Consider the following 27,714-nt stretch of genomic DNA (forward strand, 5'->3'; position numbering starts at 1 on the left):
GACTTCCATCAGACTTGATCATCATATAATCTTGTTCTTGCCATGTATAATGATCTCCTGGTTCTGCTCATTTTACTTAGCATCAGTTCATGTAATCTCTCCAGCCCTCTCTGAAATTATCCTGCAGATCATTTCTTATAGAGAAATTAATATTCCATAACATTCATATACCATAATTTATTCAGCCATTCTCCAACCGATGGGCATCCACTCAGTTTTTAGTTTCTTGCCACTACAAAAAGGGCTTCCACAAACATTTTGGCACATGCGGGTGCCTTTCTCTCCTTTAATATCTCTTTGGGATACAGATCCAGTAGTGACACAGCTGGATCAAAGAGTATGCACAGTGTGATAGCCCTTTGGGCAAAGTTCCAAATTGCTCTCCACAATGATTGGATCTGTTCACAATTCCATCAAGATACGTTCCATTTTCTGCAAGCATACTTGTGTGAAACAGATCCTTTCTACTCATCTGTGATACATTGTGTCTCCCTCCCCTTTTTCCAAATATTAAGAAAATATTGCTTAGATGAAATCGTCCTAGTCTCAGATAAACCTGATGCCAAGTATCCTATATCAGTAGTAAATTCTATTCTCCTTCCCTCTAAAATTCTGAGGACTACTCTTTTTTAGAATCTCTGCCATAGTAGAGAATGTATTCATATTTTTAACACTTCTTGAAATGTTTTGTACTTGTGCCCAGTTAAGTACTTTGTAATGAATATATGATAACTTTGATTATTTCAGTCTCTTTGAGAATAATCTGTTCCAAATATTATTAACTAATCTATAAAATTTCTGGGGTTTAGTGTATAAAGTGAATTTTATATTTTATTCCCAGATTTTTTTTTACCTACCAGTGATTTACCATTCATTTTCAATCAATCAGGCTAATAATTGTTAACAGAGTGCTATTTCATATCCAAATCATGACAGTTCTTAAATGACAGCCAGGGGGTAGTAGAATACTTGTGACTTGGGATAAGTAATCCTGGGGATCAAATTTTGGTTCTGACACTTCAGCAATGTAACTGTGGGCAATTCATTGAACCTCTGAGCTTCATCTGTAAAATGGACATGATAATAACAAGGAATATGATTTTTAATTATTAAAATACTTGCAGTTATTGTTATTAATCAAATATCCTCTCAATGTACATGCCTACCAAAACAACTGAAAATTAGGCAAAAATTAGAAATGGGTACCAGTCCCTACTTTGGTTTCATTCCAAATAGAATAACTTTCAAAAATGTATACAAAACATATCTTTCACTCAAACATTCAGTCAAAAAGTCCCATAATCCCATTGCAGGATTCCTACGTGTTCTCTACTGCCTCTTTAGTATGTGAGATATCACGTGGCTCAAATAGATTAGTGCTAGGGGAGAAATTTATTTTTTTCTTGGTAGATAGATATGCAAGCCAAACTATTATGACAACTTGATAAATATATCTTTTGAAAATGCTTTCTGTTGTAATAGCATAACAAACAACAAGAAGGCAAAATGCCAAACATCATCAATCAATGTGGGAACTTGCTGGAAAACCCCCCCCACAATCGCAGTGTCACAGTGAATCTTTGAATTTGCCAGAGGTCCAAACCTTGGCTAATAAGCCAAGAAAGAATCAGGCTTATAGAGTGAGTTTCAAAGCAGTTTAAGCCAACTTCTGGAGTAAAGTGGTGACGCTTAAAACATGGAGCCACAAGCAGTAAGTTGCTCTAAAAAGTGTATTTCTTTATCATTAAATAAAACTTATGTGACCTCATTTGGAAGTCTCAATACTTCTATGAGATATGATTTTTTATTATAAAGTTGATCTGAATACTATGCCCCCCAAGAGATACTTATTTACTAATACTGCAATTTTTTCATACTTTGAACTTCAAGGCTATACCTGATGCAAGTAGGTATGGTAGGGATGGGGTGAGGTGAGGGGACGATTTTTAAAATATACTTTTTCTGATCTTGGTAGAGGCATTACAAGCAGGGAAGTAAAGCAGGATTTCTTAGCGTATTCAGATAATACTTATTAGTAGCTAGAACCTGGGCCTGGTAAATTGGCAATGTTTTTATTTATAGGAAAAAAGCATATGCTGTCACAGTGGTTGATACATAGTAGGCACTAAATATATAATTACTTGATTCTCTTAATATCCAGCTTCTTAAATTGTTGTTTGTGACCTAAGGTGGGGTTTTGTAACTGAATGTGGGGTTGTGTAATTATGATTTATTATCAGTAAATGTTTGATTTGTATACTTATTTTATATGCCTATATACATAGAATCATGTAAAAATTTCTCAAATGAAAAGGGGTTACAGAAAAGTTTAAGAAGCCCTGTTCTAATACTTCTACTATGAACTTTAGTGTGTTTTATTGGCCTTTGTAAACCTTCAGTGTGATCTAAGTATGAAGAAACATATCTCTTTATCCCTTTGGATGACACATTTTACACCAACTCTCCTAAGGTGATAATAACATTGTATAAGACTATTTCTCAATGGTAGATTTTGCAGCATAAGCAGAGCTACTAAATCTTGCAGAAAGAAGATAAGTTGCTTCTTAGCTGTATGTAGTCATTTTTTCCAAACAATTACGGCTTTACACTCCTTGGCCTGTCTTGAAAGAAAATTTGCTGTAAAAGTGAAGTCTTCACAAATAGGAGATAAAACCATAAAAAAAGAGGAGATAGTTTACTATAATCACAAGCAAAAAAGGCAAGACACGTGTGATTTTTGTAGAGTGTATGCCAGAATTCCATTGGAGCCAAAATCTGCTCTGCTTATATAATCACGGGCAACAAGAATTTACTGAGCATCTAGGTTGGGTTCTTAGGTGCTCTGGGGAATAGAGAAGTAAAGATATACACCCTCCTTTCAAGGAGCTTACAGTCTAATTGGGGAGACAAAGCCACAGGATCAAAAGACTTAGAGATATAATGGATTTTGGGAACAGCTATTCCAAAATTCTTTATTTACAGATAAGAAAATCAGAATTCATACATCCTAAAGATCACATGGGTTACTAAGGAAATCTGCTGGGATTAAAATACTTGTTCTCTTATTTCAAATAATAAACTTGTATTTAGATAATGCTTTGAGATACATTAAGTACTGTTTTTATAACAGCTCTGTAATGACAGGTAGTATGAATTATATTATGCACCATTTATAGATTATTAATATAAGACTTAGTGATGTCAAGTCACCTTCCCAATATCATGCAAGCATCAAGTTTCAAAACTGAGGCATGTTCTTTTCTGTCAGATATATCACCTTCTGTACAGACACATAGATATCTGAAATAGTTATAGAGCAGTATAAAACCAAGAGGCATATGATCAATAGACATAGATTATGATGAAGTACTATAAGCATCCCATATGTTTTACAGTTATACAGCCTTACTCTACTAATCCCTACATCTACATTCAATTTTGCAGAAGGACCTAGGTTATATGACATTTGTTGCTGCTCAATTGTTTCAGTTGTGTCTGAATTTTTGCAACCTAATTTTAGGGTTTTCTTGGCAAAGATATTGCAGTGGTTTGTAATTTCCTTTTCCAGCTCATTTTATAGATAAGAAAACTGAGGCAAACAGGATTAAGTGACTTGCCCAGGGTCACACAACTAGTCAATGTCTAAAGTCAGATTTGAACTCATGAAGAACATTCTTCTTCATTCCAAGTCTAATGCTCTATGTACTGTGGCACCACCTCATTGCATAGTTTAACACCTAAACTTGAGAATGAAATGTAGGTATAAGATAATAGGAAAGAACTGAAGATTTTTCTTGTAATTACTCATCTCCTCTTGTCAAAGGCACTGTAACAGGTATCTTTATGAGCAAGTTTCTCTTTAAGATGTAAAGAAATTTTAGCTCCATCTTTCTGTTATTACTTCACTATAGATCCTCTGGTATTGATATAATCATGGTATTTAAGAGTTAGACGTCACTGCAGCAGTCTTCTAGTCTAAATAACATCTCCTTAAAAAATCTACTTCACAAATGGCCAAAAAATATTAGCAGACCAGTGCTTGAAGATAATCGATGTGAAGTCTACTCGGTCTGAAAAAAAAAAGCTATATTCTATTTTGCAAAGCTCCAGTTATTCAAAAGGTTTCTGTACCTCAGGCTTAAATTTTCCTCTTAGAAATTTCAGCCCTTTGATGCTATTTCTGTTTTCTGGTGCCAAAGAGAATCCATCTATATTTTCCTCTAACTAGTCCTTGAAACACTTGAAAACAGCTCTCATATCCTTTCACCCAAGTCTTCTCTATTTTATGTTTAATATAGCCAGTGTTTTTCAACTAATGCCCACACAACATGGACTTGAGGCCCTTGACTCTATAACAAGCTAAGTTATACAATTTTCCCTCTTTTTTTCTTTTATTTTTACTGAGAGTTTATCATGAATTCTACATTTAGAGTCAGGGGTTCTGGGTTCAAATTTGAGCGCTGTCATTAATTCCCTGAATGATTTTATGCAATTTAACTTAAGTTCTTTGTTTTCTCATTTGTAAAATAAGAGTTGAACTAGATTGGATGTGTCAAATATACTGTCCACAGGTCTAAACACAGCCCATAATACTCTGAAGTGCAGACAAACTAGACTGAAATATAATGGAAGAAATATTTAATAAAATAAATAAAAGTCAATAAGAATAGATAATATTGCATTTTAAAAATAAGTCAAGATGCAGGCTGCAGGGATAATTAGTGGCCCTGATTTCTAAGTGATTTTGACACCACTGGACCAGATAACTATTAAGGTTGCTTTTAGCAATATCTTATCCTTTATATACATGCTAAAGGAAAGAAAAATTTGGCATACATGTTCACCTCCTACTATTTGCTCTTCCATATTGATCTCATTCATTACTGCCTTCTCTGAAAGATGAGAAAGGAGAGAAAGCTCTTGGTTCAGATTGATAAATCATACTTGCTAGCATTTTATAACACTGTTGTTGTCCAGGCATTTCAGTCATATCTGACTCTGTGACCCCATTTAAGGTTTTCTTGGCAGAGACACTGGAGTGGTTTATTATTTCCTTCTCCAGCTCATTTTGCAGATGAGAAAATGGCCAACAGGATTGAGTGACTTACCCAGGATCACACAACTATTAAGTGTCTGAGACTGGATTTGAACTAAGGTTTTCTTGATTCTTGACTTGACACTCTATTCACTGCACCACCACGACAAACCATCATAGTTGTAAATATTATTAACGATAAACAAAAAAGGTGTAGAAGGAAAATAACCAAGTTTCAGGAAACTAGATTCAGTGTTTTTATCTTTCCAATGAGCAAAATGTTATACATTATAACTTAAGCTACTCTAGGAATGTCACCCAATACAGACTCAGAGTTGAAAACTGATGTACTATTTTGGCCAGAGATGAAAATTTTTCTTCTAATCTTTCTATATGAAGCAGATGTCTATTGAAAAATGTAATCTTAGAAGACAATAGTATTTTCTCTAAAAAGCTACTGGTATAGAGAGTAGATTTCAGCCCTATGAGTCCAGGGACTTTTATAGCATGTCACGTGGGTAGAATGGGTGAAGAGGTATGTGGATTGGTATGTGTTTTCATATTCTTGCATAAAGATATACATAAATTGTTCAAGTTCAAGTTTTTATTGGTATTTTTCTGGATGTCTATCACTTAAAAATCCAAGTATTTCTCTTGCACACTCTCCCTAAAGCCATCTTCTTTAATGATATCTAAACAATTTTAGAACTTGAAGGGACCTTAAAGATAATCTAGTTCAATATCTTCATTTTACAAATGAGGACATTGAATGAAGTTCAGAAATTTTACCATAGGTAGCAGACAGCTAGATCTGCTACCAAAGTTTGGAATGTGTATTTATATACTCAGGGTGATCTTTACTAGCATAACATCAAGTACATAGAGAATCCATGCGTTGTTCTTTAGGGTTACTTTTTTCCTTCTGGGTAAGGTAAAGAAGCCCCCTTCTATCTTGCACTGGCCACAGTACAAGCTTTGGATAACTATTATACATATGCAGAATTATGTGGTCAATAAAGTATGAATTATGAATGCCCAAATGACATCTCAAGGTCATTAGAACACAGTAGGATGTCAGACAACCTGAGGGTTGAATAATGTTAAAAGACCTAGAGGAAAGCCTTTAGAATATTTGTTAGGTCCTTCTGGAAGATTTATGGGAAGAACAAATGGATGAGTCACACTTAGTTGAGATTGCCTGGATACCTTGAAATTTGCACCATTGGAGGCAATCTTCATAGCCACCAAATTAGAGATCCAGTATAATATTGCTGCATATAGGAAATGGTAGTTAGCATGATGGCTACTCATTTTTTTTACATTAAAAGTATTTGAAAAACAAAGTGGATTCAGTCTGTGACTGACATTCAAAAAAATCTTCTAAGAAGAAAAATTTGCAGGTAATATGAACTTTAAAGCAAATATTTTTCTTCCTGATGATGCCATTTTTGATGACATGAATGTTAGAGTTAAATAAATTCATTTATTCCTTTAAATAAGACAGAGCCTGTTAAGACTGTATCTTCATTAAAATTATGTTCAATGGAATTTTCTATTTCTAAGCTATGTAATAATAGCCAGAATTGGTAGAATACTTTTTTAACATTTGCAAAACACTTTACATCCTTTATGTTTATTGAGTGCTCATATCCCCACCTTGTAAGACAGATGTTATTGTTAAACTCATTTTACAATGACTTGCCTAAGGTCATGGTATTAAATATCTAAAACAAGACAGGTTTTGTTTAAAAGGATAAATTAAAAATAAAATTCTAAAATCTACTTTATGCACAGAAGCCTGAAGTTCAGAAAGATGATTTCATTATAGAGGATTTATATACTACCAGAAGTACACTAGAAAGTCAAAGAAATGGAGTAAAAACCTAGTCAATAGATTAAGATTTGAATTATAACCCTAAAGCAAACTCAAGTGTAGCTAGGTGGGGCAGTAGAGTGCTGGACCTGAAGGCTCAATTTTATGAGTTCAAATTTGGCCTCAGACACTTATTAATTATGTAACCCTGGACAAGTTACTTAACTTCCTTTTCTCATCTATAAAATGAATTGGAGAAGGAAATGGCAAACCATTCCATTGTCTTTAGCTAGAAAATAAAAGATGACAGGACTGAACAACAACAAATCTAATCAAAAGTTTGAAAGAAAAGGATTGAAATAATTTCTTCTATTTACCATATTCTGATAGGGTGAATCCTGAATAACTCATGGTAATTTATGAATCTCTAAAAGAGGAGTCATTCCATAGTTGGGTTCTTTTCCTTGGGGAAACAACAATGCTCTAGTCTTGACATGCTGATGGTTATCCCTCCCACATTGCTAAGACTTCAAAACTGTGATTGAAGAACTTTGGTATATAGGTTCACCTTTACCAGAAAATTCCTTTTTTCCATTCAGTTCAACCTCTAAATCTTGGGTAGTAAAAAGTACTATGAGGTAGGGATGGGGAAACTCTTAGGAGAGAAAGAATAACAACAAAGTTCTGTGACATTGGCTAAACAGGAGAAAAGTTCATTAATTTAAAGGGACAACTAATGAGAGATCAAAAGGAAAGAATAAAAATTACACAAACCTAACTAAACACATGAAATAATGTGTAATTTAAAACAATTATAAGTTTCTGAAGTAGAAAAACAACTAAAGAATTAATATCTTTCTTAATGGACAACAAACATACTTCCCATTAATATATTCCAGCAAACTGGTTTATAGGATAAACCTGACCATAAATTGGCCAGAAACATTAAGTCTTTGGCCTTAGTTGAATGCTCCTCAGAGATCAGTACATTGAAGATATATGTCTTGGAATATTAGAACTCCTGGACTACATTTAAACTAGGTGTTAACCCAAAACTCAAAGTAAAGGAATTACAAACTTTCTTTTTCAAAATGTGCAATCTCTGTAATATATTGAGAAGACCACCTCATATGGATGTTCTAAATGGACCCTTTCCAAATTTTGCATACCTTTTTGTTAGGTAAAAACAAACATTTTCAAGGAAAACAAAGCTGATAAGACAGATTCCAATATCAATATTAAGTTTCTTTTTAGCGTTTACTTGATAAGTTAAAAACAATTCAGTCCATTTATTTGGGGAAGGTGGAAATGAAACTAAATAATAATTATTGTATGTATATATAGTACTTTTGGATTTTCAAAAAATTCATATTAACACCAAGATGATAATGCAATAATTATTTATATGAGGAAGCTTGCTCATGGTCATAAAGCTAGTATCAGAGCCAATATTTGAAATCAGATCTCATGAATTCAAGGCAAGTATTTTTTACACTACATCATATGGCCTCCCAGGATAATACTGTAATAAAGCCACAGATTATTCCTTGTAAGTATGAAAAGGACTAAAAGGAAGAGGGAAAATTCATGGTATCCCTGATCCATTGATTCCCTCCCCAACTTCCAGGCAAGTTTATGGAATCACAGGGACCTGAAGTGAATGACTTGACCAGTAGATATGATGCTTCCCAGGATAGAGCAGCATGAGGACTTCAGAGAAAATAACATATATTAGGAACCTACAGTGCTGGTTGTGTGAGTTTTTTTGACCTCATGCATTCTCTATGTGTATGCTCTTTTCATTCATGTTGTGTACATTCATGGACGAGTGCATTTCAAATTCATGGGGAGATAGCCACTGATTATGTAAAGGTAGTCCTTCACTACTTGTTTAAGACTAAGTGACTATAACTTTGAATTGTTATAGGAGCATGGTTAATTCTAACCTTTTGCTATTAACTGAACTGAGCTCACAAGCATTCTCTAGAAACCAGTGGGAATGAAGCACCTCGCTCTTCACTAGGGAACTCATCAATTTCCAACTTCAGGATGATGAGTCAGAGGTGCACACTTGAATTGATTTCCTCATTCTGAGGGTCACTTCCTTTAACTATGTTTTTCCTTCAGTTATAAAAAAGAATCCATGGGCATGCTGTGATATTAATATAGTCTGTATCCCCCCAAGCCCTCCCTAACAATTAGTCAAGATCATTCCAGTGTCCTGAGAATAATGGGTCTAAAAAAGTAATAAGGTAAGAGCAGTAAATTCTGATTGATATATTAAAAGACATCATAGACAAGGCATTGATTGCCCCCCATTTCCACCTTTGCAGTTTTTCTAACTAGTTCCCTGGAGCATAAATTTTAAAATAAAAAATAATTTGGCACTTTTCTCCATAGATCCTTTCCTCTCTTTCCGTCTTCCCATCTTGAATCCCTCAAACTTGTTTGGGAAAACATGTATCTTAAAATAAAAGATTTTTAAGTATATTGATATCTCCTTCCTTCCTTCCTTCCTTCCTTCCTTCCTTCCTTCCTTCCTTCCTTCCTTCCTTCCTTCCTTCCTTCCTTCCTTCCCTCTTTCCCTCCCTCCCTCCCTTACCTCATTTGATCTTCACAATAATCCTGAGAGGTGGTTGCTATTATCCCTGTTTTACAGATGAGGAAATTGAGGCAAACAAGGCTAAGTAACTTGCCAAGCTAGTGAGTGTCTGTTCCTCCTGACTCTAGACCTAATGCTCTATCTACTGTTATTATTAGCTACCCAGATTTCCTCAGAGAATCAGACCTCCAACTAAAAGGTAGAAAAAAAAATAAGATTCCTATGAATAAGATTATTACCACTAACACAAATGTTCATAGATTGGTTGGAGTCCTAAATCTGATGGGTTCAGGAGTTCAGTGTTGGTGACTCAGGCAAACAGATTTTAGTATAATGTAAGAAAAAGATTCATAACCTACAGAGCTGCTCCAAACTGCTGTGAACTACTTTGGTAAGTGCTGGTGCTGCCTTATTAATGATAACTTGATATTTGTCAAGGATGTTTGTAAAGGAGATTTCTACTTTATGTATAAAATTAACTAGAAGAGGGCTGAGGAATCCCCGTGTCTGTGAGTATGAGACGTGAGGCTGATATAAAGCTAGCTAGGGCAGCTAAGTGGTACAGTGTTGGATTCAGAGTCAAGAAGACTTATCTTCATGAGTTCAAATCTGGCTTTAGACATTTACTAGCTGTGTAACCCTAGACAAGTTTCTTCTGTCTCAGTTTCTTTATCTGTAAAACTAGCTGGAGAAGGAAATTGCAAATTACTCTGGTATCTTTGCTGAGAAAACCCTAAATGGGGTAACAAAAAGTTGTTCACAATTGAACAACAGCAACAAAACTAGCTAATATCAGTTTGTTGCTCTTAAAAAGTCAGAAAAGATTTTACATAAAATTTGGTAGGACAATTCAGGATAAGAGGGTCTTCCAATCATTGAGGCAGGAGCTTAGCTACATCTAGTACTTTAATACCAACAGGGCCAAGACATATTTAGAATGCATGTAAAATGAGATTAGGGAAAGGAGGACTTCCACTTCAAGGTTATGGGTGATTAGTTCTAAGTGGACTATGGTCCTTAAATTCTCTGACATGTTTGGGGATCTGACCAATAGAAATAATAATAATAGCTAGTATTTATATAATTCTTTAATGTTTGAAAAATAATTTTACAAATATTATCTCATTTGATAGTCACAACAATCATGTAAGATGGATGTTATTATTATCCCCATTTTATAGTTGAGGAAACTGAGGCAAATATAGGCTAAATGGCTTGCCTAGGATCACAAAGCTAGTAAGTGTTTGAGATCAGATTTGAATTGATCCCAATTCCAACTGTGTCTTCATTCAGCCACCCATAAAGTAACTTATCCTAATTAATACATTAAATAAATACCTTATTTCTTTACACTGTAAGGAAATGAATTTAAGAGATACAAGTTATATAAGACGTCTGTATCCAAGCTCATTAGAATCCAGAATCATATCATGAATTTTCTAATATGCTGAGTAATCTGGGGAAAAAATGCAGTAAGGAACAAACATAAAGCTCTTATTAATTAAGGATGCTTTATAAAATCACTACTGCTTTTCCAACCCCTTAATGAAAATTTATATGCTTAGGATTCAGCATATTCTAACACAGCCTTACAATAAAGAATAGTCATATTAAGCATTTCTATGGTGCCTTTTTTTGTTGTCAAGCCAGAATTGGGGCACAGAGAAGGGCAAACAATCCCTGGTCTAGATTAAGCTGTTGGGAAAGTGAAACTTCATTTATTTTCCTCAGGTCACAGAATGAATACAGTGGGTGCACTGAGGAATCAAGCCAACTTAGAGATGACTAGGCCAATGCTTTTCCCAAACGTCTTGCTACCACTAATTAACCAGACTGACCCTGGTAATTAATACTTGCCTGCATTTTCACTTTTCTTTGTCTTTCTACAGATTTTTGCAATGCCCACTGAACATTTACTGTTCTAGTAGGCTTAGGAGTTAAATGGGAGCCCCCACCTGTTCCCTTCAGGACTAAAACAAAACAAAAAAACAAACAAAACCCCCCTACTTTTGTACCGAATTTTCTGGCTATAAAACATCACATTAGTTATTCTCCTTCTAGCCAAACTGACTTATTTGCTGTTCCCTGAACAATGATGGTATTCCATCTCCCTTTTCACCCTGTCTCTCTTTTGGAATGCACTGTCCTCCTCAACTCCCTAATTTATAATCTTTAGCTTCCTTCAAGGTTCCCCTGAAACACTACCTCTAATAGCCTTTCTGGATCCTCCTGATTGTTAATGCTTTCTCTCAGTTCAAATTATCTAGCACTGACTTAACTATATGTCCTGTATGGTTTAACATTGTATTCCCTTATTAGGATGGAAACATCTTGAGGGGATAGGTTATTTCATTATTGCCTTCTTATATTTACTGAATATTTAATGAGGAGGGGTTAGTAGGAAACTGAATTTATGATTTCAACAATGTAGGAAGCTCCTGGAAAGGATCCTTGTATCAATGCAAGTCAGTTCCTCCTCTGTGGCTTAGTCTTAGATTTTTGATAAGAAAATAAGTGATTTTCTCAGGGTCACATATGCTTTTGAAATGAATTGGAATTATGAACCCATGTAGATGAGTGATTAATCTCAAGGTCATAGATCCAAGTGGCATCTGTGGATAATTGATTTTCTGATTCTAAATCCACCTCTCTTTCTACTACTTTACACAAATCATTCTTTCACTTTCACATACCAACTCTGAAGGCACAATTTAAAGACCAATAACAATTTAAGAACTCAGTGTGTCACCTGCTTTTTTCTTCTTGGTCACCAGAGATGAACTGAAATCCCAAGAGATGAGGAAAGCTTGGGAAAACTTGTATAACTTTCTTCTCTTTCTTAGTTCAGTATGTATTTTGTCAGCTAACATTTTCCCCATGATAAACAAAGTCACAGATTCAGTTTGTATTATTAATACTTTATACCTTAAACAAATATATTTTTCTCTTTTATTGCTTTTATCAGATGTTCTGAGTACATCAGATGAAGATAAAAATCAACTAATAAACCAATTTCCAGCAAAATTGGAATTTTTTTTTTTTTACAGAGGATCCTGTCTTCCCATTTTCTAGGATTGTACCCTCAAGAGAATATAGTAATGGGTTCACAAAATAGGTTTGATGAAATAGCTGTCACTAACCTTATAACAGAGCATCACCATGCAAACACTGAGATGTTTTCTCTGCCCAAAGACCTTGTATGATACTCAAGTGGTCAAGACTCTCCCAGAGAACATAGACACAAGAACAGAAACAGTGCTTGGCACATAGTAGGCACTTGACAAGTGCTTGTTGATCAGTTCATTGAAATTATTTGCAAACAAAATCAAGCAGAAAGCTGCTTATTGGTAGATCTACTTTTGGAAATACCTTTTTTTTTTCTTTTAAATGGACCATATTTCTTTACTCTCCACTAAAATACTCTTCATGCCTGGTTAAGTGGTGAGCTACAATTTTCAAAGACACCTCTTAGTCAATGGCATTTCTTACTAACTAGAATGTTTCAAGTACATCTATTGTCCAAAGATCAGTCTAACTGCTCATCACCAGGAAACTGACCACCACTTGATGAAACTTTTTTTGGCCATAATAAACCAGGAAGACTCTAAACTCTAATGAGATTATGGTAGAGAAACTGTGATTAGAGAGAATATACATGAATGAAATTAAGAACTTTTTAAAGCACTGAATTACTTTTCTAATTACAAGGCAACTTTATATCAGTATATACTTTCACACACACATATATGTGTGTACATATGTTTGCTGATTTGGATATTTCCTTTAATCATACAGACTATAATGCATCCATGTTTTTCATCCTAGGTGATTCTTGCTCATATTTTCCCATAAATTCAATTCAAGAGATCTACCCCATGTCCTGGGAGCTTCCTTTACTGTTTACTTGACATAATGGAGATACCAAGGAAGCACTCAGAGTGTCCACCTGTCATCCTCCACTATCATCATGCGATCAACATATTTTCTATTCCTAGCATACATTTTCCTAATGACATCTTTTGTTCTGGTTATTCCTCAAAGTTCATTGGTTCTTCATGTGTTTCTCTAGTAACTCTTTATCTGAAATTTCATTTATTTGAAAACTATTGTGTTCCATATCTCATTATCATATAACATCAACAACAAAATATTGATTTATAAAGATGGGTCTTTGATTCTGATTGAAGTTTGCAAGAGATGCCATTTTGGAATTTTCTTACAGCAAAAAACCTATCTCATCTTCCTCCTTCTCCTCATGCTATTAAATTCTAAGTCTGAACCATCCAATTGTACTATCTAGTAGAGAACCTGGCACATAATAGATGCTTACTATATACTTGTGTATTAATTGGTTCTATCTATTTTACATCCTAAAACACCAGATCTATAGATTGTACATCCCATTGCATGTCAATAATCTAGACAAAAACTTTCTTCATCAACTTGATCTTTCCTGCATGGATGGTCAAACCAAATCTTTTTGAGTGGTGATGGAACCTCCTCTCAAGACTCTGAAATGTTCTAGAATTTCAATATGACTTAAAATACAATGGACTAGAACAGGGGTCCTCAAACTTTTTAAATAGGGGGCCAGTTCACTGTCCCTCAGAGGGCTGGACTATAGTAAAAACAAAAACTTTGTTTTATGGGCCTTTAAATAAAGAAACTTCATAGCCCTGGGTGAGGGGGATAAACATCCTTAGCTGCTGCATGTGGCCTGCAGGCCATAGTTTGAGGACCCCTGGAATAGAACATGGGGGTCTCAAACTAAGATATGAAACAATATTATTATGGGAGACCAAAGGCATTTGCAAGAGTTACTGTGTTATTCAGTGAATTATGAATGAATTTCCTTGTATAGGAATTCCACTCTTGACTGTATAAAACTTGAAGTCAGGAATCATGTTACACTTATTTGCTACCTTCTATTGGGTCTAGCATAATACTCTACATACCACAGGTGCTCAATAAACAAGCCTAGTTAATAATGCATTTTGATAGGTTAGAAACTGGTTCAATGGTCACATTCAATAAGTGGTTTTTAAAAGAGTCCGCTGTGTCAACTATTAGCAAGCATTAATTGAGTGCCTACTATGTGTCAGATATTGAGAAGGGAAGATTTCACATTTGAAAAAAAATGCTTGATATTAATAGTTAATCTTGTTCTAATTCCCTTTGAAAAAATGGATTAATTTGCAATGCTAGTTAATGTTTTTACTGAGCTATTTTTTTTTTAACAAAGAGATTTACTTTTATAAAGAAATGTTATTTTTGGAAAAAGCATATTAAACTCTATTTTATTTTTAGCTGTGAATATGAGAAGTATAACTATGAACCACATGCCCATAACCATTACCTGATGTAATGTTGTATAATAGTTTAACCATTTGCTCTTCAATTAAATTTATCTCAGGTTTAGAAATTTACAAAAATATAAAATGTCTCATTTCAAAATTGGAATTGCACCAATTCATCTTTATCATCTGGTGGTTTCTCCAAGGGATAACATATCTGGATGTCATTTGTTGAAAGATGTCTTATAAATGCATGAATGAAAAGCAGAAATGGGGGCTGTGCAATGGGATGGGTGTAGGATGTCTACACATTATAAATTTGCCATAGGAATATGCTGTGATATGATAATGTTGAGTTGAAGACTAAGAAAATATAAAACCACAAAAGATTCACATACAATATTATTGTCTGGTTTTGAAATGTCAAATACAAAATGCTAAAGTTATAGTAATGAAGAAATGGATTGAATAGTGCAAAAAATATCTAGAGACTTGTTAATGATCTATTTTGGGGGGAGGGGATGCTAAAGTTATCACTGTTTGATAATCCCATTTTTACCATTAGTCTAGACACTAGTGTAATATATGAATACCCATCATACTTACATATATTTTACACCATGGATCAAACTTTGTTGTTGTTATTTTCCAGTTGTCCCTGATTCTTTGACCCCATTTGCAATTTTCTTGGCAAAGATATTAGAGTTTTGCCACTTCCTTTTCTAATTCATTTGACTTGCTAGAGTGTAGTGTTTAAGATAAGTATTTGAGGACAGATTTGAACTCACGAAGAAAAGTCTTTTTTACTCCAGCCATGGCACTCTATTTACTGTGTCACTTAGTTGCCATACAGCAAACTAGGGTATATTTAAAAAATTCCACCAAAAAGAAACAAAAAAACACTTGTTTATTTGTGCTGTCTCATAAAACAAAATGCAGAAATATGATTACCTACAATGTAGGCACATAGATGTAAATTTCTATTTTATATACATAAAAGAGAGATTAAAGAGATAATTTTAAAATGTTATATAACATGCAAAATTTTAATTGAATTCTAATTCTATCAAAATAAGATTCCTTCATTAATATCCTCATTGATTTTTCATCACAGAAGAGGTAATCTTAGATACTTAAACCCTTCTTAATAGAGTATGATCAAGAGTTCTTAATTAATGTGTGTATGTATATGTGATGGACTTGTTTTCAGAATAATGTTTAAGTATCTAAGATGAAACCCCTGAAAAGTATACCCACATTGATGAAATCACATAAATAAAATAAATTTACTAATTTATTAAATAATACATTTACTAAAGTAAATAGTAAACAGAATAATGATTTTATTTATTCAATGTAGCCTTTAAAGTGATTGGTGGTACAATAGATAAAGTATATGGAAAAGAGTCTGGAAGCTTTAAGTTCAAATGTGGTCTCTGACATTTACTAGCTAGATGAGCCTGGGCAAGTCACCTTGTCTTAATTTCCTTAATTGTAAAATGGGGATGATAACCTACCTTTCAGGGTTATTGTGAGAATATCTATGAAACAGTTCACATAGAAGATGTTTAAAAATGATTTTTTTCCTTCCTTTATTCACTGAGGAATGGTAAAGGGATTTTCATATGCTTTCAGCAATAAAAGGATAAGTTTTCTATTGCCCCTTAATTATCTGTAGCTGGCAGGCTTACTTACTTAGAGTGCACTGTGCTAATGAGGTCAAACTTGTGGGCCCTATTCCCTTAAGGGCTGTTGAGCTTTACTCTGACTCTACTTTTATCCCAGGCCAGCTGTCTTACCATATAGGCCATTGATCTCCAGGGGGTCAGATAATGAGGTAGATTCAGCATAAATGAAGCTCCTATTGACAAGCAGTTGTCAATGTCATCTTTATAGAGAGAGGGCATATTTTAACAATTTAGAAACCAGAGTATTTCCCAAAATTGTATTTATACAGCATGGATGTGTAGTTTAACTACAGTCTATGGACAACAAATATAGGCTTTCCAGAGAAAGAAATACACAAGTTAATCATTATTCTGATTTTTGTAAGATTTGGAAATGTCATGTGTCAAAACATTTCCCCACTCTCACCTCCGTTCCCCGAAAATGTTGACATGATGGGTGGGGCAGTATTTTTTCTCTGTTTTGTTTTAAATTTCCCATCTAGCAAGTTACTAAAAGCACTTGCTTTAATTTTGCGGGAACTAATGAGGAATATATTTTTTGTAAATATATTATTATTGGTACTTTTATTCCTTTATTATCATCAGAGAATAAAATTACTTGAGAAGAGAATTTCATGTTAGAACTTACAGCTCAAATTCAACACCCTTATTTAACCAATAAGGGAAAAGCTATCTGGAAAGGTCAAGAGACTTACTCACATTCAAAATGGCAGTTAAGTAAGGAGCAAAGCCAGAATTTGGACTGAGGATCTCTGACTCTAATTCAAGTGTTCTCCCCACTTAGTGACTCCTATAAGAACATATTCATGACAGTGTGAAACTTATTCTTATTTTACTTATAAAGGTCTATGTTGGCTTAAGGGGGTAGGTACCCACTTCACCAGTGCAGGACATAACCTCTCTCATCTTTATTTCCATGTGTCTTCCATATGGGAACTAACCAATGTAAAGCTCTTCTTTTCAATTTGGATGCTAATATGGGAGCCGAATCAGTACTTGAGCTACTCATACATTATCCTGTAGTGTTATTTTATGATCAGTACAACCCCTTTTTAAAATCACACTTATCTTTAGTATCTTTCATGAGACTTCTCCTTTGCAAGTCATCCTAGATAATATATTATAATCTATTTAGACTTACCAGGGTTTTTTCCATTGTAATTAGAGTCACCGGGAATTTTGATCTTCCCAAGTCTGAATCTTACTGAGATGCCTTGAGTTCTTGAAACTTATGGTAGTGGAATATTAGTTCTAGTAGGTTCTGTTAGGTTACAAAGGTTCAAATACTATACATGAACTGGCAATAGATTGTCTCCTCTTTGAGGTACAAATTAGTGAATTACAGAAAGTCTCATCATCATAGGGTGATGAATTGTTTTTGGCTATGGCCACAATTTGCTAAGTGATCAAAATGCCACTATGAGTTACCAACAGCAAAAATATTTGGTTTTTGGCTCAGCAAGAAGATTTTATTTGAGGTTTTCATTTATTCTTAAATTCCCTCTCAATTTCTCATCTCAAGTGACAGTCTCTACCAACAATAACATTCGTGTCATTGAAAGTGTTCTTCAGGGACCAGATGGGAATTCATGCATTTCTTATTAGTTTTATGGAACATATTTTGGCCTTTCTTCACAGATCACACACACACACAGATCACAGATACCAGGCAACAAAACTATTGAGATTTTTCATATTGGGCTTTGCAGTGTGATACCATCAATAAGCCTTTTAGTGTTATCACCAGGCACGATCAAGTATTATAGATTTAGGAAATTGGATACTTCAAAGGAAGCAAATAAATTAATCATGGAGGCAACATCTATCCCTCCCTTAAATCCAGCAGTACCTCCCCAGAAAATGGTCATTGCTTGAAAACCTTTAATGCTAAAGAAATCACCACATCTCTAGGGAGCTCATTCTATTTTTGGATAGCTCTAATTATTAGGAACTTTATTCATATCTATTTCTCTACAACTTCTACTCATTTCTTTATGAGGTTGAGAATAAAAGGCATAATTTTCCCTATTTATGACAACCCTTCAAATACCTGAAGACAAGTATCATGTCTCAGTGCAAGTTAGATGCCTAGTAAATTTTCATTGAACTAAACTGTTGAAAAGTTCCTTCTTTAAGTTTTACTTCTTCAGAATGGACATCAATATTTCCTTGAATTAGTTCTCCTATGAAATAGTTTCTAGTTTCTTTATCTTTTAGGTAGTCTTTCTTTAAAGACATTCCAGTAAATAAATATTTCTTAGATGTGGTGATCAGAAAAAGACCCAATATTTGTCTCTTGGAAAGTGTTCAAATCATGACAAATTTAAATGTAGGAGAATTAGAGAAGATTTTATTTGTTATACTTATTTTTTATTATGCATATCAATTAAAATCATTCCCGACTAATTTTAAGTAATACTTTTCATTGTTAAATGATATCATTTATTGAAAAATAATATTTTTATCAATTCTGATTTTATGGTTTGGGAGTGGCTATAGAAATAGATCACACAATTGAAAAAATGTGGTAATCACTATTACAAGAAATTTTTTTTCTATCATTAAATCCTAGGGCTTGTTTCTACTAGTCCTGATATTAATTCTTCATTTTTCATCTGCATTCTGACTAAAGGCCAAACATTCAGACTTTCTAAACATAAAGTCAAGATTACTATTCACTGATCAATAGTCTGGTAATACAAAATCTGTAGCTGGTAATGGCATTTAAAAAAATAAAAAAAATACTTCTATCTTTCCTTGATCAACTTCATGTAGGAGAGCATTTTTTGTTTTCTTCTCTCTCCCTTTCTCTTTTCTACTCTCCTCTCCTTTCCTCTTTTCTACTCTTCTCCCTTGTCCTCTCCTTCCCTTTTCCTTCTCTTCTTTATTTCTCTCTCTTCTTCTCCCTGCCCTTTCCTTCTCTTTCTTTTTCTGAAAATCTGTAATCTTTGAAGATATATATTAACCCACAATGCTGTTCATGCACTATTATTACTATTGCTGTTATAATCATTAAAAGGATTATACTGACAAACAATGGTAATAAAAGTTTGAATTGATGTGATATTTTGAAGTTTATAAAATATTTCCCAAACATTGTCTCTTGGGCATCTCAAATCTACTCTGAAGAGATAATTGCTATGGGCAGTATATTGATGAGACAATTGATCCTCAGAGGAATTCAGGGTCTTGCCAGGGGCCTCACAGCTGGTCATTGTCAAAACCATCAAAAAAGGACAAATCTCTCTCCCCCCTTACACAAACACAAACACACACACACACACACACACACACACACACACACAAACTCTAATTCTAGGACTCCATCTACTAAATCATGTTACATCTCAACACACAGTAGACTAAAATATTATCAATGATGATTCTATTATGAATTAAAAATTTGTCTTTAAGGATTAACCTAAAAACAAATTGCTGCATTTCTTTGTCTGCTGGGAACAATCCTGTCAACCAACCACTGCCTTAAACAATTTAAGTTTCTGTAATATGAATAGTTATCCTCTATTTTGGTGCTTCCATGCCTCAGTATATGATCTTAGTGAGTTGCTACAGCATCCAACAGTGTTAATTAACAAGTGGTTACTCCTCTGATGATAAGGTTCTCCAAACTTAGTTTGGCTGGTACTTGAAAGACATAATCATAGTGTATAACTGAGTTTTTGTTCCAAGTTTTTCTAACTTGGAGCTTCCGGATCTTAACAATTAGTCCTGATTTTTCATTGCAAATTTATGACAAATGTTGTGTATATATGTATGTGTGTGTGTGAATGTATATGTGATTTAGAAAAATAATTTTTTTCCTAGTGCCTTCCCCTTTGAAATTAGCTTTCATCCACTCTGCATACAGTGTCTCAAAAATGTTTAAAACTTACTTTAATTAAAACTTGAAACTGCATTAAGACTTTTGGTGTCTATGATTGTCACATTTGAAACAGAAAGCCACACACAGAGAATTAAAGTAAATGTCTAGAATAGAATCTGTTTTGCTTCAGCTAAAGTAATAAAATTTAGGGATAGAAATCATGATCTTAGACAAAACAAAAGCAAAATTAGACCTAATTAAAAGAGATAATTGGTCAGCTAAGTTGCACAGTGAATAGAACAAAATGGCCTCGAGTCAGGAATATTCATCTGGCCTTAAACATTTAATAGCTGTGTTGTTTGCCTCAATTTCTCATCTGTAAAATGATTTGAGAAGAAAATAGCAAACCACTTCAGTATCTTTGCCAAGAAAGCCCCAAATAGTGTCATAAGAGTCAGATGTGACTGAAAAATGACTAACAGCAAGAAAGAGATAATCAAGGAAACTACATTTTCCTAAAAGATGTTACAATGAAGTAATATAAAAAATTAACGGCACATTTCTCTGATGTAGGTCTCATTTCTCAAATATATAAGTAATTGAGTTGAAGATATAAAAATAATAGTCATTTCCCAAATGATAAATGGTCAGGGGATATGAACTGTCACTTTTCAGAAGAAGAAATCAAAGCTCTTTATAGTCATATAAAAATACTCTAAATTGGGGCAGCTAGTTGGTGTAATAGATAGAACACCAGCCCTCCTCCCGAGTTCAAATCTGACCTCAGACACTTAAGACGTCCTGACTGTGTGACCCTGAGAAAGTCACTTAACCCCACTGCCTCAGCAAAAAAATACTCTAAATTGCTTAAATTAGAAAAATTCAAGTTAAAATATTTCTGAAGTACCATTTGAGACCTATCAGAAATGACAAATGTTGGAAGGTATGTAGGAAATCAGATCTATTAATGAACTGTTTGTGGAGTTGTAAATTGGTCCAATCATTATGAAGAACAATTTGGAACTATATCCAAAGGTCTATAAAACTGTGAATACCCTTTGACCCAACAATACCATTGCTAGGCCCATAACCTAAAGAGATAAAAGAAAAAGGAAAAGCACCTATATGTACGAAAAATTATAGTAGCCATTTCAAAATGTATACCAAACTCAGTGGTCCTTTGTATGTTTGTTTTCTCCAAAGCCCCAAAGAAAATTTGGTACTATACTTACTTGCTGCTAAGGCAGCGTCTCAATGAATATGAGGCTCCTCCTCCACAGGTTCTGGAACACTCACTCCATGGACCCCAGGCATCCCACAGGGTATCCCGGTCTTCCTCAGATCGAGCTGTCCTGGAACTCTGAAAGAAACATAATATTTTCAATGGTGTATGTCTTTTAACACCTGTCAAAGAACTCTCAACTATTAAGTAACCTCAAACCCTAAAACATAATTTATTAATGGAGTTTAGGATTTTGAGGTACTTTTTCAGCATATAGAACATTGTACCAATGTTCTATAATGCAAGTACTGTAATCACTTGAGGATTAGAAAATATCACTGGTCATATAAGCCTATACATAAGTTTCTAGTGTTTGGGTTTATGAATAAAATTTAACATTCATATAAAATCTCTAAGTATTATATAAAGGTATCATTATCACTCTGTTTTTCATATAACTAAAAATTCCTGAGGTGAATGTATTTACACAGATCTACAACCTCTTTTGAAAGTAGAGTCCCTGTGCTTTCACTCAAATGGGGTTAAGATACTGGGCAAGTAATTGAAACTTTCTGGGCCACAATGTCCTCACTTATAAAATGGAGTCAATGTCAGCTATCTCAAAGTGTTTTGCAAGAAAAGCACTAATTACTTTAGAAACAAGACTTATAATCTCTGGTTAAAAATAAGATATAACTGGTAAATTTCTTATTAGGTGCAAAACTATAAACTTATCAAACAAAGCAATTAAGACCTTGATGCAATTCAGGGAGACAACTCATTTTTTCAGGCATAGTAATAACTCATATTTTAAAATTACTTTAAGATCTACAAAACATTTTCTTTATCATTCCTCAGAAGAAAGCATTTGAGATGGAAGTTGGTGTAAGTAGGGAAAAAGAATAGAAGGATTCTAGACCCATGATTTTATCACTGTCAAGAACTTTCAATGTAGAAACTCCCCTCAATGGATATACAATTTTAATTTCTTTGTAATTTGTATTTTTATAGAGTTCCCTGAAGTCCTGGAGAAGTCAACTTACATGTCCTTGGCTGTACAATGGGTTAGTCCTCTGGGTCATGTCTGCATGACACTTGAATTCATGTTTTCCTCAGTCTCATATATCATTATTATATCAGTATTTTATGGATGAGGAAACAGTCCCAGAAAGTGAAATGTTGCAGGACAGAAGTCCAAGTCAACAATTTAAAGCTGAAATGAAGATTAAATGACATTGAATCCAACCCCCACTTATTTTTACAGATGAGGACAATAAGGCTCAGAAAGATATAATGACTTGTCCATCATAACCTAACCAGTAAGTGCATGAGGTGGGATTCAAATTTGGGTTTCTCTTGATTCCCAATCCAGTTCTTTATGCATTAAACCCCACAGTTGTCTCAAAAATATCACTGCTATTTTCTGTTTTATTAAAGGACCTACTGAGCTTTTCTGGGATGGAACTTTCCAAATACACATAATGTCAAATTTGTCTGAGGATGTGACCAAACTGTAATTTTCAGCTTCTATAAAATATGAAATGGTATAGGTAACAGAATCACATCTGCCACACACAAAAACCCTTCCTTCCAGAAGAAAATATTTAGTGAGCCTTGATGCCTGTTTTATAGGCTTGACAAAATCAATCTCTAATCACAGCAATATGGAGCACTGTTTTTCCAGGGCTCAATTAAATAGGAGGGTGGGGAAAGAGGAGTTAAACAACTAGACTGACAGCCCTTTGCCATAGGAGTGCATATTCCCAAATGTTCCCTTTATATGTTTACTACATAAATGCCCCATATTTAAAGTCCATTGAGGATCACAATATTGTGTATCACTCTCTAACTTGCCTTCTGACAAATTTAGGTCCAATGGAGTGTTTTTCTATGTATGATTGGCAGAAAGATCAGGCAGTTTTGAAAGTGATGTTTGATCTACTTATTGCATATGTAATAAATATAAATTTACCAAATGCAATTTCCCTTATTTTGTTCAAATAAAATACAACTGAAATTTGAATCAGTCTCTATAATTGCTAGGATAAATGAAGCGATTAAAGTGAGTAAGATTGGTGATTATAAGCCATGACTATATCCAGTCCCTACAGCTGCAAAAAATCAAATATGCAACATTCACAGCTGTACTCCATCCCCAGATGCAATCTTATTAGCATTTACATGTGAGATAAGAGGCCCAGAAAGCCAGTTTATTAAGGTTATTCCAGCTGGCTGCTCTCTGGGTAAGATTTTTGAAAAATGAAAATATGTGACTGTGATTGTGTTTTTGTAAAGAAACAAATGGTTTCAAACTCCATGTTGACCTTTTCCCCTTCTCTCCTGGTCACATGATTTATTTGAGAAATTGCTAATAAGGAGTCCAAGGTGTTGCTTTGCTGATTAACCGCCCTTACTTCATCACCAGTGCCAAAAGCAGCACAATGAGGCAGGCCCACTGAGGGCCCACATCCCTGTGAACTCCCCTGCACACCCATCCAGCAGAGAGGCATGTGCCTGCTATTTGCATTCCAAGATTTGTTATAAGACATATATTCCCAGAAAGCATGTGGTCTCAAACTGGAACAAACTCCAAGTTTTCTTTTAACAAGTGGAATAAACATAATTCATTTCAACTGAATCTATGTTTAATGTTAAGGAAAGTAAAGTGATTTTCCTCTTTAACTTTGCCAGGACTCAGCATCTACAACCAAGAATGACATTCTAGCAATGCCTTTAAGGCCATTTAAAATCTCCTAGCATTTGTTTATTGCCTTTTTAAAGAGGGCCCTCAGTATAAGCACATAACATGCCTAATCCAGTTAGGACTTGTTTATTACTTTAAAACTTGAGTATGTGAACACCTATTTACTTGATAGTAAATTAACAAAAAGTGGGATCTCCTGTTTTCACCTAGTGAGCGAAACTACGGTGAATTAAACTAGGGGTGAATTAGAAGCTACTTTTCAAAAGCAATGGCCAATACTTACAATGCCTAACACCCTCATTCCCCTTGGCTGCCCTCCCATATATAGCCTTCTTCTCCATGTATTAATCTGAATGCCTTGAAACCAAGGTCAACAATGCCATAAAAAGATAGTGATCAAGAGATTATCTCTGGCTCTATTGTTGAAAATTTCAGCAAAAGTGCCAGGTAAGATGATGGTCTTTGGCTATTAACATCTACCTATTAAAAAAATTTTCAAACAGATACAATCCTGAATTTATTTTATTTTGGTTGATGCTTCATCAAATGATGATATCAAAAAAGAGGCAAAACTAAATATAAACCCTAGACCAGCCTTGGGAAGAAAAGTTCAATACATTTGGGGTTTGTTTCATTGTATGTTTTCATTATGAAGATATTGTTATAGAATAATGGCACTCTTTTTTGACATATATTTTTGGAACCCATTTTAGAGGGGATGGTTCTAGGAAATTCAATTGAATAAACATTTAGTAAATGCCTTTTATGTTCTCTTTCTAGACATTATATTAAGTGCTAGACATATGAAGAAGAAGATAAAATCTTACATTCTCACAGAGAGAGAGGGTGGGGAGGTTTCTAATTTGGAACCAAATTTTTCTAAAAGTAAGATCACTTAGAGTTGTTCCAGGCAGTTCAACATAAATCAACATGCAAACCTTTTTACATCTATGGAGCAGTCAAACTTTCCTGTGGAATACCTTTAACAAGTACTTTCTGTCCTAGTTCCCCCTTTATAAAAGTACTGAGAACCTGTCAAAAGTATCTTTCCCTCACCCTCAATCCACTATGATTCTCTAAGCATTGGCAGATGCCAGTTGCCTAGAATATATTCTTTAACTTTGATTCATTTTCTCTCCCATAGATAGAAGGAATTTCCGACACTCTAGCAGTGTTAGGGTGGTTTCCTTTACTTGCCATTACTGGTTTATCTAAAATGTAGCTTTAATCCTCCAGTTTAGTTCTACATTCTCAGGGCCAAATTCAGAAACAAAATCTCAGGTGAACAGCTCCAGGCCTGACAGTTACAAGTACTTAAAGCCTTTTGAGTAATTGTATGAAGCAATATTTTCCCTGTTCCTCACTGCCCAATATACACTTAACCTTAGATTGACTTCACATATACAGATCTCTTAGTACAGAAATCTTGTTCATTAGGGCTTGAATAGATTATGAAGCCCATTTGCAAGATACTGTAAAAAAGAAGGAAGATTAAAGAATAAGAGAATAGAGGATTATGTGCCTATAAATGCATGATAAGGAGTACACAGGGAAAAAATATTTATAATAGGTATGTGTTTATATATGTGTGTGTGTGTGTTTATGTTCCAGTATTGAAACATAGAAATCTGGAATGGGATGGTGGACAGATAGTGTAATGGGGAGAGGTTTAGCCATAGAGTCAGGATACCTGGATTATTGATCAAGAGCTGGAAAAACTCCATTTTACGGATTAAATTTGTAACCCAAGATCATTCACCTATTGGCTGTGTGACACATCCATAAAATGGGGCTAGCTCTTCTTGATCTGAATAATCATGCAGAATTATGAGGTAAGTGTTGTGTAAACCTCAAAAACAAATTATTATCAATAAAGCAATAAAATTAGATTGAATAGAACTAGAGTTTTTACTAGAACACCAAAGTAAGAAGTATTTGGCTAATAAGATTTTGTAAATATAGATCTGTTTAATAAGCATTTGCTTAGATAATTTAATGAATTTACTTTTTTGTGTTTGTGTTTTACAGTTATGGGTTGTTTCTGTGTCTCTGTATATTTATCACAGAATATCAGTCTCTGAAGAAGTGAAATGGAAAAAATGGAAGTGAAATAGAAGATTACATCAAGAGCCCTGGGAGAATCATGTGATGGACATAGGCAATTTGCAGTTGATTACAAAGAGTTAAGGGGAAGAAACATAAAAGATACTGTCCAAGAAATGTGTCATCAAAAAGAAGAGTGGATTAGATACACTGGGAAAGCAAGCCATCACCCTTGGCATATTTGAAATTGAAGGAAAAAAGGAAAGAGGGAGGGAGCGAAGGAAGGAAGGAAGGGAGAGAGGAAAAGAGGGAGGAAGGAAGGGACAAGAAGGAAAGAAGGGACAAAAAGAAAGCATTTATTAAGTACCTATTATGGCCAGGAACTGTGTTAAGCATCTTACAAATATTATCTTATATGATCCTCACAACTCTGAGAGATAAGTGTTATTATTATTCCTATTTTATAGACAAATAAACTGAGGCAAACAGATTTTTTTAAAAATAGCTTTCTACACATAGCTAGTAAGTAGCTGAGGCTGGATTTAAATTCAGGTCTTCCTCATTCCAGTTTCAATATTCTAACTACTTTGCCACTAACTGGTAAGATCATAACGAAGATCTGTGGTATGCTTATGGGAAGACACCTACCAGTTGTACAGAACAGGTAAGCAGGGATGGGTTGTGACCCACAACACTGCAGAGAATAGCCACATTGATGAGATTACAGATACACTAATCTATTGGAGTATTTTACAGAGATGTACACTCACATAATTAGTGAGATAACTACTGAGAGATACAAAAACTTCAAAGATCTGTGCTTTGGTCAATCAATTAAATAATCAGTTAATTAGTCAAAGCCATTATTAAGGACTTTGTACAAGTTGGCCTGAGGTAAGCCAGAGCAATACAAAGTAAAAACAAAAACAGTCATTGACCTCAAAGGAGCTTACATTCTAATGAAAGGGTGAAGAGGACATTCAAGATGAATATTAAGTAGATAAAAAGTAGCAAATATTCTACTGTTAGCCTTGCAACATCTGAGTCTGTTTTACTCTCGCAAAACAGATACTTTTTTCACCTTTTTTCTTTTTCTTTCTAATAGTTTTTCCCTTTTGATCTGATTTTTCTTGCACAACATGAAAAATATAGAAATATGTTTTAAAAGATTATACATGAATAACCTATATCAGATTACTATATTGAGGAGGGGATAGGAAAGGGAGGAAAGGAGAAAAAAATTTAGAACATAAATGAGTGCTGAAAATTATCTTTGCATGTATTTGGAAAAATAAAATACTATTGAGAAAAAATAATTTTGTTTTTTTCAACAACTATGATTATGGCTAAGTAGTCCATAACTACCTATTGATTTTTCCTCCATCCTTCATCCCTATTTCACAGCAAAAGGTTGCTCTTCTTTTTGCCAAGACAAACTCCTTTATCCCTATGATCCCACCACTGCCATCACCATAATCATCATCATCATC

General features: G+C 34.3%; 1 protein-coding gene across 2 annotated transcripts in view; it reads right to left on the bottom strand.

Moving 5' to 3' along the window:
* Nucleotides 1–27,714, bottom strand: part of ADAMTSL1 (ADAMTS like 1) — a 1,023,200-nt gene that overhangs the window by 314,521 nt on the left and 680,965 nt on the right. For both annotated transcript variants that reach the window (XM_031961469.1, XM_023497962.2), the window contains one exon: nucleotides 21,488–21,615. In XM_031961469.1, the coding sequence (XP_031817329.1) occupies nucleotides 21,488–21,615 (128 nt within the window). The remainder of the gene's footprint in view (nucleotides 1–21,487; nucleotides 21,616–27,714) is intronic.

This window comes from Sarcophilus harrisii, chromosome 1, assembly GCF_902635505.1.
Source record: "Sarcophilus harrisii chromosome 1, mSarHar1.11, whole genome shotgun sequence".
Classification (NCBI taxonomy): Eukaryota; Metazoa; Chordata; class Mammalia; order Dasyuromorphia; family Dasyuridae; genus Sarcophilus; species Sarcophilus harrisii.